Here is a 13,455-nt window from a genome sequence, read left to right as displayed (position 1 = left end):
CTGCCCCCTTGGCAGCTAGGCACCCTTTACTTTTGGGGGTCACCCCACACAGCTCCCTTCCAGGACAGCCAACATACATTCAAACCTGCAAAAGAATCAAAGGTTAATATAACATAAACATAATATTGGCATCATGCCGCTTCAGGTAGCCAAATCTACCACTAAACATGTGATTCTATAAATGGTCCTTGTCTCTTTGGAGCCATGTCCATGAAGATGCAAGCATTATCTAAGTGTATTACACAGTATTGTGGGGGCTCCTGGTGACAGGAGCGATCGCGAGTCATGTTACCGGCATCAGGCAGGTCAAGCACTCCGTAGCTTGAGCTTGAGCTTGAGCAGGTTGGGTTGATTTCGATCGATCGATGCTCCATTTGGTGATGAAGTCTTTCCGGATGGACCCAGGTTGTGATGCCGCCTACCTTGAGAGCGGTGGGGGTCGTCAGCCCCACAATGTAGGGATCCTTCCAACGTGCCTCTAGGGTCTCCCGGCGGTGCCTTCTGATGTAGACCCAATCTCCTGGTCTGTGCTGATGAGGAGTTGGGGTTGGGCTGGTCTCATAGATGGCGCGGAGGCGTGGCCAAATGTCCTCGTGCGCCCTCTGGAGCCCTCTCAAGGAAAGAGATAGTTAAAGAAAAAGCGACCCAGTCCTCGCCAGTCTCTGAGTCAGATTCCTCCTCTCTTGGAGAACTTCAAAGTCCTGATGGCTTCTAGGTAACCCTGTTTATCAGTTACAGCGCTCTGCTTTCTTGCCTTTCTATCAGTTCCCTTTGTGGCAGAGCAGCAACCAGGCCTCTTTCAAGGGAGTGCGCTAGTAGGGGTACCAGCCCCTCCTTTGCTAGCAGCAACAGGTACCAAACCCTCTCAGTACATTTGACCAGCTTCATTCCTGCCCACCGTTACAGATTCTAAGGCCCATTGTCTTCCTTTAACCAGCAAGCTAAATGACACTGGCCTGTATTATTTAATTCAGCACAGGCAGGGGGAAGGGCCCATGGAATCCCTGCCCTGAGGAACTGTGAGCCCCACCCTTAAATGTCCCAATCAGACTAGAAAAGCCACAAATACCTTTTAAATCTACCCCAGAATTCCAAAATCCCAACCTAGCATAGAATATACTTCCACATTTACATGAACAAATAATTATACCCAAGTAGGCATACAAACATTAAATAAACATTTATACTTACATCCTTTCAGTGAACAAATACTTTTACAGTCTTGGGATCTTGAGCAGACAGGAACAGATGGGGAGGGCTCCCTTTCTCACATCCACCATTAGTGACCAGTCCCAGCTCACTGGTATATTATTCATTTAATATATTTTTTTTCCTTTTATTATATCAAGGCCATGCTTTTCAGGTAGCTAGAACTTTTAGCCTTAATTCTTAGGTGATTAGCAATACATTTTAAGAGACACAGAAAAAAGAAAAATCTTTCTTGGGTAACCTAGGTAAAACTTAGGAAAACATTTTCAACACTTAAAAACAGTTCTCAACATAATAGGATTTAGTCTTGACCATGGAATCAATTACTTTTAATTTGTTTATGATAGTATGTATAACTGTGGTTCTACTGCTATCATACCACTGAAATTATATTAAGACCGTGATTGCTAATTTATTAAGTATTAAATAAATCCACGAGGCTAGCACACTTTTTGCCCCATCCGCATTTCCGCAGTAAAACTCCGCCTTAAAACTCCACCTCTGAAATTCTATCCTCCCTTAGTAAGCAGACACTCTTTTTGTGATTGGCTAAGTCAGAGGGTGGGCGGGGCCTTTGCTGTTTCAAGATGGCGGCCCCCAGGGGAGCGGCAGGCCATGCGGCCAACATGGCGGCTGCCAAGTCAGGCAGCTCAAAGTGGCGGCTGTCTACACTGTTCTTTGACAGAGCAAACCAAAACCCCTAAAAGATAGATGACCAACATTATATTTTAGACAAACAGAAATCTCATTAGCTGTTTATACCTTTTATAATTATCTTAAAGCATATCAATCAAATTTAAACTGGTTTTTGTATTAAAAAAATTTTCTGTTGAGATCATAAAATTAATCCTCCTTTTTAAATCAGACCAATGAGTAACATATTTTGAATTCCTAATCATTTAAGAGAAAACACATTTTATTTTTTCAAAAACAAGTTATACATTAGATATTTAATTAATTTCTCCCGATTCAATTTGCACTTTAAACTTTCAGAGCTTACAAGTCAAATATTAGCAGTTCTTTGATTAACTACACTTTTATATTTTTAAGAATAAATTTTAAAATCTAATAATTAACTTTAAACCATGTTTTTTTCTGCACGGGGAAACTGAGAAGCGAACTTGTAGGTATTAACAGAATGACTACTGGCGGAAAGCTGATTTCAAAGGAGCCACCTTTTGGCTGCTTGACCTTTTCTTGGAAGGTCTCTAGCAAAAGGTGTAGCCATTGAAATGCAAATTAACATTCCTAAAGATGGCTGCTGGCGGGAATTGGATTACCTACATGCTAGGGGAAGGGCGTGTCTACCCCTCCTTCCATTAAAAGAAGTATGTAGCTTTAAACTTTTTCAATGGCAAGAAAAGAGACTTTTACATTTAAGGATACATTTCAAATAAAATATAAGGCATTTTCAATTAATAGATTAACTTCTATCATCTAGACTTCATACTAGGCATGCTCAGATCAACATTTCAGCATTATAAATCTCAATACTTTATATGATTTGAACTTAAAACTTTTAAGTTTCCAGCCAATAAGCCTGGCATAACTGCTAAATTTCAAAATGGTCACAATTTTCCTGCTGGGGAAGTCAAGAAATTTCAAAAGAGCTACTTTAGATCGCCTTGGGAAACCAGCCTGTATTTCTTTCTCAGGTTCATCTTTGCCATTTTTAAGACCACAACAGTCTCGGGTTTTTATTCTGTACACAGCAAAAAGTCAAGTCCAGCTCAAAACTATGCGCACTCGTTTTTAAACTGGCCTTTTCCCTTTACATGTGCACAGAAATCCCGGATGCATTTATAAATTTGTAAATGCTTTTCAATTACAAGAAGGATTTTAATTTTAGAATACTTGGGGAGGGGGTGACCTGTTTCCACAGACCCTCACTCAGGCGGCCGCCCGACCGCCACACAAAGGAGGGGTGAGAGCAGTCCCCCTCCCTTCACATTTATATACTTTCACCAGATATTCATTCAGAGTTTAAACAATCCATTCAACTCTTAACAACTTCCCCATTCCTGAGGGAGCTCTAAAGCCTCCCCCAATCTCCTTGAAATTATTAATCCAGCAAGTCCACAAAATAAAACGGAAACACAAACAACTAAAGGGCCCAAAGAAATACAGCCTTCCAACTCCATGGAAGCAAAAAACAAAGACAAAAAACAAAACAAACTGAAAGCCAGACGTTGGCTGCGCGCCAACCAGCAGGAGCGACCCGCCTTTTCTCAGATTGAGGGGTTCCTACAGACCTTCCGACTCCGCGGAAGCAAAATTTCCCCTCTTCAGATGGAGGATCGGGGCGCCCCCCGACTCCTCCTGCCTGTCTCAGATTAAGGGGGTGGGGAGTCCAAGAGGAGGAGTAGAAGACAAAAACAAAGAACAAACAATGACGCGACAAGACACCGGATCCACAAGAATTTACACAGATACAGAATGCCCGCTGAGGGATGATATCCCTCCCTGATGCTAGTCCGGCCGGACACGCGAGTGCCCGTTGCCGGACAGCCCGAACCAGAAGTGACCAAGACCTCCTCTTGGTCACCACCCGTCCCTGGGGCGTCCCCCAGGGTGACAGTTTTTCTGGCCGAAGTCCCTTCGACCAGAGGAGCCGACTCCTTACGGAGCCGACAACCTGTCTTCCCGAAAAACCAAAACTGAGAACGAACAAAAGACAAGACAAACACTGAACGACTCCGGAGTCTGCTTACCTCCAAAACCGATGTCGGCGCTTGAGGGGTGGTCGCCCCAAATCCCGGACGAGCCGCCAAATGTAAGGTCCCAAGACCCCCGGTGAGTCCGACGGAGGGGGCGACGACCCCAAGTCAAACGCGGAGACCGAAACTTGATGCAAAAGCAAGAGGTTCTTTATTACAAGCGCAGCGCAGGGGCTCTCAGGCAGACAGACAGCAACACAAGGGAAGTGCTGGCTGACTGGAGCCCTGAGCAATTGCAGGACATGAGTTTATAAAGGCAAAAACCACACGCAGGTGGCCGGTAAAACAGGGAACTAGGTTAACAGTTAACAGTTGACTCATCTCCTAGGGGGCAGACCTGTGTTAGTAGTTGACTCCTTTCCTAAGGGGCAGGGTGGTCTGTCTTTACACATGCCGATCCCAGGAAGAGATAAGATGATCCCAGGAAGAGATAAGATAGCTATGCTATGACCAGACCAGGGCACCAGAGCTTACTGGAAAGGTCATTTAAAACACAGGAGGAGGGGGGGGTTTCTCTTTGTTCTTACAATAACCAGGGCTTACTGGAAAAGTTAGTTAAGAGGGGGAAGGGAGGTTTCAGCGGCCTTACACTTTCTTGACTAAAGTTTTTTTTTTTATTTGACTTTAATGTTGTTGGTACTAGCTTTCCTGTGGTATTTCTGATATATCTTTTTATATCACTTTATTGCCAACACTTCAGCATTATTATTTTTAGATGTCCCTATTTTAAGCAGCATGGCTACTCAGGGTAGGTAACCCTACCTGCTTAGACAAACAACCCAAATCTCACTGCTTTATCACAATGAAGGTTTAAAACTTACTCTTTAATCATTACAATCTCTTTCATATTTTTTAGGACTTTTATTATTAATCCTTCTGTTTACTGTATCTGCTGGCAATCTTTTATAGGGTTTCTTTTCTAGTGTAGCTTATAGTCTTTTTTTTTTTTTTTTTTTTTTTTTGGTGGGGGGAGGTATTTTGGTATGAGCTTATCTTTCAGGGAGTTTTTACTTTCCCCTAGGTAGATTCCCAGTGAACCTTAGATTGTAAAAGTAGCACTACCAAGTGGTCACATTTGATTCTTCTGGAACCCTAGGCTGGGTCTAGGTCTTCAGTGGTCCTAGATGAATTTTCATTTTAATTTCTTGACTTGGGTTTCCTGTATCATTCAGGTTATATAAATTAAGACATGCTTGGCACACTGTTAGTGTCTCCAATTCTCATGGGTTGTTTCATTTTCCACCCAAGATTTCAAGCAGACTAGGCTTTCCAAGGCCAACGGGTAGAGTTTGTTCTCATCCCCTTTTATTAAGGAGGCAGTTCGTGAAGGTTGAAGGCCTCATTTAGAAAGTTCACATGTAGGCTTTTCTTCTAGTAACTGGAGATCACATGTCCTAAGGCCTATGTCCAGTCCAAAACCCATGGGCTACCTTCGCATTTGCTTTCTAGAATGACTCTTTATTTCTGGCATCTGGGTATTTCCCTTGTTGTTGTTTTCAATTTTGGAAATGTATTAAATATTTTTTGGGTGTTCTATCTTATACAGTATTTCTTTGTATTTATGATGTTTACCTGGCATTATACCCAGCCAGACACTTTTTAGCAGAGAAAGTCTCAAAGTACAAGAATTTAATAGCATTGTTTTATTTTGATTATATTTAATTTGTATGCATATTTTTAGGCAAGTGATTCTAATTTCCATAAATATTAGTGGTACAAGCATTCCTTTCAAAATAAATCTAGCTAAAATAAGTCAACTTAAAGAAAAATATTAAATTTGCAAGTGCCAGATGGCTATGATAAAACCATAAAGGTGATATATTAATATTCATGTTTATGGAATAACTTAAGAGTATTTGATGCCCTTCCTAGCTTTTGTCACCATTTTTTTTAAAAATGTGCTTTTATGCTTTAGCAACACAGACAAGAAGATGTGTACCATCAACAGGACCCTAGCCAGTGATGGCGAACCTATGACATGCGTGTCAGAGGTGACACGTGAACTCATTTTTTTGGTTGATTTTTCTTTGTTAAATGGCATTTAAATATATAAAATAAATATCAAAAATATAAGTCTTTGTTTACTATGGTTGCAAATATAAAAAAATTTCTATATGTGACACGGCACCAGAGTTAAGTTAGGGGTTTTCAAAATGCTGACACGCCGAGCTCAAAAGGTTCGCCATCACTGGCCTAGGCTGAGAATGTGGGAAATAGGTTACCCAGATTAAGATAACAGTATGAATCAGATATTCCCTTTAAAACAAGCGGTAAAGATTAAGAGGTGGTAACAAAGAAACCCAACATCTCAGGAAAAAAGCACACACAAAAATTCCTTTCTTGTTCACATATCCAGCGAGCTTTAGTCAGGGGCCTCAGCGCCTCACAGTAACTGGGCTACAGCCTGCCAGAGCCGCTCTGCGGCCACCAAAACACTTGCTCCTAATTCTTCTGATGAGAACTGATACCTGCCACTCCCTTCCTCATTTCATTTGTCAAAGCTACTCACGTGGTCGCCCTAATTTCACAGGAGAGCAGGAAAGTACAATTTTACCATGTACCCGAAGGCCGAGACCCAGAAATAGTTGATGAAATAATTGGTTCCTAATGATTTAGAAACCATTCAGTCAACAACAGTTCTGGATCCATCCTCTAGATGGAGACCTGGAGCTGAGCATCTGTTTGGGAGGTCAGCCCTAGTAGAGTCACACCAGTGTGTTTACAACTCCCTCAGCCGCTTCCTTAGCTGGCACCGGTCTCTACACAGAAAACCCCAAATTAAGTAGTTGCTATGGCTTGATAAGGAAGAACGTCCCTTCACACCGGACTGATTTGTTACCTAACTGATCCCAAGAGGCTTCCATTACCAATTGTAAACTTCCATTCTGTTCAATCACCAAGTACTCTGTTTGACCAGTTCGTTTCTACAAATATTTATAGACCTGATGTGCGAATGTGGTTGAAGTATTTATGATCCGTGCAGCTTGGGTTCAGCTTTCCCTCTCTGTCCCTGGGGTTTCCTAAAATATCTGCAATATCCACAGGTTTGTGAGAGTGCCTCTGCTCTGATCACCCCCTGATCACAGCCTTCAGCGTTGACCTTCCCCCACGTAGGCCACATCTGGCTTTCTAGCACCTACTTGACAGGGTCTCTGCTCTGTGTTACAAAGAAATATTGAGAGACAAGAGTTCTACTCACTAAGGTTCAGTGGCATGTACAGGCTCTGTGGGGATCTGTGCGCTACTGAAATTTTCCCTTACCTGGGTTAGTGCTAAAATGATAGCGACCTTCATTGTTTTGTCCAACCATGACACATGCTTCAGTTAAATCGCTGATCCTGCTATTATGTTAAAAATGAGGGGCAGTGAAACCTTAAATTTACTCAGTGCTTTATAATTTACAGAATACTTCCATGCGTTTTATATTCTCCACAGTCACTGTGATGTTGGGTATTTATTATCACCGTTTAAAATCACAAAAATGGTCAGCTAATTTCCTCAGAGTTAATTAGCTTGTCAGTGCTAACAGTGGAACTATAACCTCATATCTAGGACTCTTTCGGTTGTTTCATGATGTTGCCCATAACTTACAAACAGTAACAAAATTTAAGACTGATACTATCTATTTAAAAAACCCTTATATTTATTTTGCAGTTAAGGTCAGTACCCTTATGTACTCTGTCAGGCTATTAGTGAGTGGTATGCTATCTTATTTATTTATTTTTTTTTAGGTTGACTCGCAGGCAGAAAATAAGGTATTTGTACATGTTGGGTATTTTAACCTCGATAATTCAGTATTTATCAGGGTTTTACTTCTAGCAGGTGGTGGAGAAATAACAGTAAAGAAGACAGACATAATTTCTGTCTTCATGAAGTTTCCAGGCTAATGGAGAAGGCAACTATAATAGATGGCAAAAAGAAGTACAACAATAATAGATAACATTTTTATTCTTTCAGTGTTATTTGCAGGTATGACACATCCTTCTCTTATTGGTGAGCAAACTGAATAACTTGCCATATGACAAGTGACAGACTAAGATTTGAATCCAGCTGCTCTCAACAGCAGCCTTTTGCCACTTTATTTTATTTATTTTTATTTTTTTTAGAGAGTGAGTTTTTTTTATTTTTTATTTTATTGGTTGGTTACAGAGAGGAAGGGAGAAGGATAGAGAGTTAGAAACATCAACGAGAGAGAAACATCGATCAGCTGCCTCCTGCATACTCCCTACTGGGTATGTGCCCGCAACCAAGGTACATGCCCTTGACCGGAATCGAACCCGGGACCCTTGAGTCCGCAGGCTGACGCTCTATCCACTGAGCCAAACCGGTTAGGGCCTCTTGTCACTTTATAGGTACTGCAATGCAGGGTGAATGTCAAGGAGAATACACAGAAAACTTCAGATGACAAGAATCATTGTAAAGAATTCTGAAAAGCAGCAGCAGCATGGGAAACCCAGACATCCATCCCTCTGGGTCCCAGGACTTTCAGAACTGGGGCCTAGTGCAGGCTTTTTTTTTTTTATTTTCTCACCACTCCCACCTCTACCAACAGGCAGTTTGGTCTGCTGTATCCCTGTGTGATGTGTCTGTGTTTGGCACAGATTATCTTGTTCCTGCCAATACATTATTGCCTTTGACTCACACACCAATCTCTTGCTCTCTATTTTTCTGTTAGGGTGCAGGGTTCATTTTAGAGAGCATACATGGTAGAAGTCACAGCAAACGTACTGAGAAAGAAACTCCCTGAGGTGGTGTTTTTGAAGGGGTCTGTGGGGTTGATGGGTAAGGACACAGGCATTTACTTCACTCTGAGGAACAGCATTAAGTTATTGGTGATAGTCATCATTATTTTAATCCCATTGTCCCATCTCCACCACAAGAGTGAGGCTGGTCTCTTTTGTTCCTCTATATCCTCAGCACATAGTAGACACTCAATACATATTCATTGAATAAGCGAAGAAGTACAGTTATCACTAGAGGTTTAGAGTTTTGTTTTCATCAGAGCATTATTGATAATTAGGATGTTGACTTGGATCCTAGAGAGTTTGATCATCTACATAAGCAAACTCCAAATGTTTGATAGACCCAGATTGAAGTGGGGAGAAGACTCAATAAGAGAGAAAGAGAGGGACTAAATTTAGAACTTAACAATAAGGTTTATCATGGTTAAATTTGAATTCGTGTCTACATCACAAGGATTCATCCTGGATGAGTGAAGTTAAATGGGAGCCACCAAGAAGATAAATACATTATTGTGATGAATGAGGATTTACTGAATGAGGGATGGGAGATGAAAATAAGTCAAGAGGAATTGACTGAACAGTGTGGTCAGTTTTCTACAAGAGCATATAAATTTGTCACAATTTTCCTCAGTACTTTTCTATTCCCCTACACTTGTCTTACCAAGTGGGCTCATATAAATGGCCCTGGGTTCGGCAGTGATTAGAGAGAAGAGACGGTAACTCATGACTGGAACCATCTTCACCAATATGTAATTCACAATGAATTTTTAAATTTTAAAGAATTAAAGAAAATAACATTGGTTGGTACCTTCTTAGGAATGTTAGGTACTTTACTTCATTGCTTAATCTTTTCAACAACTCATGAGGTAGGTGGTATACTAGTATTCCTATCCTATATAATAAAAGGCTAATATGCAAATCAACCAAACAGTGGAACGACTGATCATTATGACACTCACTGACCACCAGGGAACAGACGCTCAATGCAGGAGCTGCCCTCTGGTGGTCAGTGCACTGCCACAGGGGGAGTGCCGCTCAGCCAGAAGCCGGGCTCACTGCTGATGAGTGCAGCGGTGGTGGCGGGAGCCTCTCCCACCTCCAGCAGTGCTAAGGAGCAGTGAGCTGAGCGGTAAGGAGCAATAAGCAGGTGGGCAGTATGGAGCAAGGGGTCCCAGACTACAAGAGAGTGCAGGCTGGGCTGAGTGCACGAATTTTGTGCACCAGGCCTCTGGTTTTACAAATAAAGAAAGTGAGACCAGCAGAGAATACTTTTCTGTGCCCGTGTTGTTTAAGGAATCTGCTCAAATTTACACAGAGGAAGAGATATATACAAAGTCAGTTCTATCTTTACTCCAAAGCACATATATTCCTTTCTTATTGAAAAAAATATATTAATACCCTCTTAAGTATATTTTATTAGTGCTTTGCTTTTCCTGTTTCTGAGTTTTTTACATGGGGTGTGTTTACTTATGTGAGCTGGTAGGAGGAGTGACAGGCCACATGCATAGAGTGACACTGGTGTCCATGGTTCTCATTCACAGTAACCGAGAAGGTCTTCATTTTAATTTATGGCCACTTAGCATGGATTCAGTACACGGACTTGATTCATTCCATGTGAATTATCCTGGAATCTCGGGGTTTTTCTTTCAAAGAAAAGTAAACCACACACAACTTTGAACACTCTTTGCTTTGCTGTCTTCCAGACCACTGCCAGAGGATGTAGGAATGGACATCCCCTTTGAGCAGGGAATGCTGAGTCCCGGTGCTGCAGACATGAGGCCTGGTGAGAGGAGCATCTGTTTATTTCCTTCAGTGCTATTCTATATTCAAACATTTTCATTATTCAGTGAGAGAACACTTCCTATGCCTCCAACTTGTGAAGAAACGGGGGGAAAATCTGTGTGAAGAAGGTGTTAGGCTCAATTTGGTTAATTTCAGGGTTGACTTGAATATTGACGCTCACTAGTGTGGGCCACCTTTTATATTCTGAGCCATGGCCTTATCTGGCAATGTTTCCACTTTCTGTGATAACTGGCTACTGTATAGCATAACAGCAATTTCTAACATCTAATTTCACCAACTTTATACTTAAGTGTGAGAATGTTTAAAATATCAAGTAACCTGGTTATTAAAAAGAAAGAAAGAAAATGAAACCCTATACTCTAAGAGTGTACAACCCAAGGCATATTCAAAAAGGAAGTTAAAATTTTATTTTGCAATCTACATGACTTCCACTTTGTACTAAGGACACTTCTTTGAACTGTACCAGCTTCAGGATCATACCAAGATCCTGAATCCTGACCTTATCCACCAAGCCTGAAATGGAGTAGGAAGAAGGGATTCAGTTTTGTTTTTTTTTTGGTCTAAGAATTTAAGTACATTCTTCAGAATACTAGTCATGTGACTATTTTTTTTTATTTTTACTGTTAACAATTTTACAGATGATCCAATTCCCCCCTCCCCTCTTTGCTCCCTCCACCCAACCCACACCTCCCCCCAGACCTTTACCACACTATTGTCTGTGTCCATGGCCTATGCATATGTGGCTATTTAAATTAATTAAAGTTAAAATAAATGGGAGAAGTTCAGTTCTTCAGTTATACTAGGTTTATTTCAATTCCTTAACATTTCTATCATTACAAAGATTTCTTCTGGATAGTACTGCTCTGAGAATTTCTATAATATAGAAATCCATTGTTTTTCAAACTTATTGGTAACTAGAAATTTTTTCAAATAATAAAAACATTACATGGGACATAGTTTGGGTGATGTTCTATACAGAATATCTTAATGGCAAAAAAATGGTGTAAACTTCCTTATGAAAAGACCAGATTTGAATTCCAGAATTAAGAGGTATACCAGATGGCCTTCAAAATACTTTGTGAAAGAGAATCCTGAAATTCTATTTTTAGGAATATTTAATTAGGGTCAACTTGATTAAAAATTACTTCTCCAGTTCTTCTTCTGTTAAGTGAATGACACATTAATGGCAAGATATACATATTACAATTATAATGTAGCAGCTACTTCCAGGAGCCTTAACATAAGACCATCCCTTCAGGTATGGAATCAATGACAAACAATATTGGCATAAGAGGTAATGTAATGACTCCTTACTAAAAAAAAAAAAAAAAAAAAAAAAATGTAATCTTGGAGGATACCTCAGTTTTATTAAAAATGAAGAAAGAAAGAATACCAGCCAAAGAAATACCACTGCACATCATCCGCAGAGTTGTCAGAAGCTGAAGAAAAGTATTTGAGGACTATCTGTGAACATAGCAGATAAAGTTCTTACCCTCCATTCCATAGGATTAGTCTGCATGAACCATGATCAGTTATATGTAAGCTTAACTATCTTTCTGATACAACACAGACCATAAAATTAAATTTAATATTATATCAGTTTTCAGTTCTGAAATCTGAGCAGGACAGTTCTGAAAACTAGTTTTCTGCCAATTTAGTAATGGCCCCCACTTCCTATTTCTACACGGCCAGGGCTGATGAGGCTGGGACAAGCCAGCACTGAGGCCACTGGTCAAAAAGGGGGTTCTAAATCCCATAGAAGAATTTTTTTTTCAGCAGGTCTACCTTCGCTAAAAAGGTTTTAAAAGTGTTTTTCCACTGGGTTCCACGCCCACTCTTGGCAGTCATGTATATGGTCTAATACCTGATACTTTTATTTTGTTTCTTCTTTAGAACCACCCAATTCACTGGATCTTAATGACACTCATCCTCAGAGAATCAAGCTCACAGCCCCAAATATCAATCTTTCTCTGGACCAGAGTGAAGGGTCTGTTCTCTCAGATGATAACCTGGACAGTCCAGATGAAATCGATATCAATGTGGATGAACTCGACACCCCTGACGAAGCGGATTCTTTTGAGTACACTGGGCATGGTAAGTTGCCAAGTTGGCAAGGCCAACATTATGTGAAAAGTGAAATATTATCTAAGTGGCATTAATAACACACCTCCCATTTTGTTGCTGGTGGCTCTTTTCTGTGATTTCTGGAAGCTTCTATTTGTATCTTAGCTCATAGGTGGCTGTGATTGACAGTTTAGAACTTGACAAAGGTCACACATAGCCATTGCTCTTTTGTTAAACCCCTACTCTTCCAGAGACTATACTAGGCATTGGGATTGAGGGAAGGCTGTTACATGCTGTATTGTAAGAAAATTGGGACTGGGTTTGCAGAGAAAAAGAATTTAATCTGGAAGATAAAATTTGAATTAGAGAATTACCAATTTCTCTGTACAAGCTTCAACTGTCTGAAATGTTCTTCTCCCAGATTCTTACATGGCTGTTCCCTTCTCTTTATTCAGAACCCCACCCCCACCATCCAGTCACTCTCTATCCTAGTGCTCATTTTATTTTCTATATCATTAATTGAAATCATGTTATTTAACTAATTGTTTGAATGTTTATTGTCTTTCAGTGGTTCTCAACCTGTGGGTCACGACCCTTTCACAGGGGTTGCCTAAGACCATTGGAAAACACATATATAATTACATATTGTTTTTGTGATTAATCACTATGCTTTAATTATGTTCAATTTGTAACAATGAAATTAGGGGTCACCACAACATGAGGAACTGTATTAAAGGGTCGCAGCATTAGGAAGGTTGAGAACCACTACACTAGAGTGTCCGATCCATGAAAGCAGGGAATCGATTATGTTTGTTGTTATACGGTCGATAAAGTAGGAAGAAAGGACAAATGGAGTAGGCTGTGGTGAGGCAAGAATAAAAAGGGAGAAAATAAAAAGTTGCTGCATCAAACACAGACAC

At 40.5% G+C, this 13,455-nt stretch overlaps 1 protein-coding gene across 9 annotated transcripts in view; it reads left to right on the top strand.

The window, feature by feature from the left end:
* PRUNE2 (prune homolog 2 with BCH domain) overlaps positions 1-13,455 on the top strand; it is a 218,409-nt gene that overhangs the window by 168,188 nt on the left and 36,766 nt on the right. For all 9 annotated transcript variants that reach the window (XM_059656949.1, XM_059656954.1, XM_059656951.1 and 6 more), the window contains 2 exons: positions 10,372-10,451; positions 12,365-12,565. In XM_059656949.1, coding sequence (XP_059512932.1) covers positions 10,372-10,451; positions 12,365-12,565 — 281 coding nt within the window. The remainder of the gene's footprint in view (positions 1-10,371; positions 10,452-12,364; positions 12,566-13,455) is intronic.

This window comes from Myotis daubentonii, chromosome 11 (assembly GCF_963259705.1).
Source record: "Myotis daubentonii chromosome 11, mMyoDau2.1, whole genome shotgun sequence".
Classification (NCBI taxonomy): domain Eukaryota; kingdom Metazoa; phylum Chordata; class Mammalia; order Chiroptera; family Vespertilionidae; genus Myotis; species Myotis daubentonii.
The sequence above is the reverse complement of the archived record's forward strand: the minus strand, read 5'-3'. Positions and strand labels throughout refer to the sequence as shown.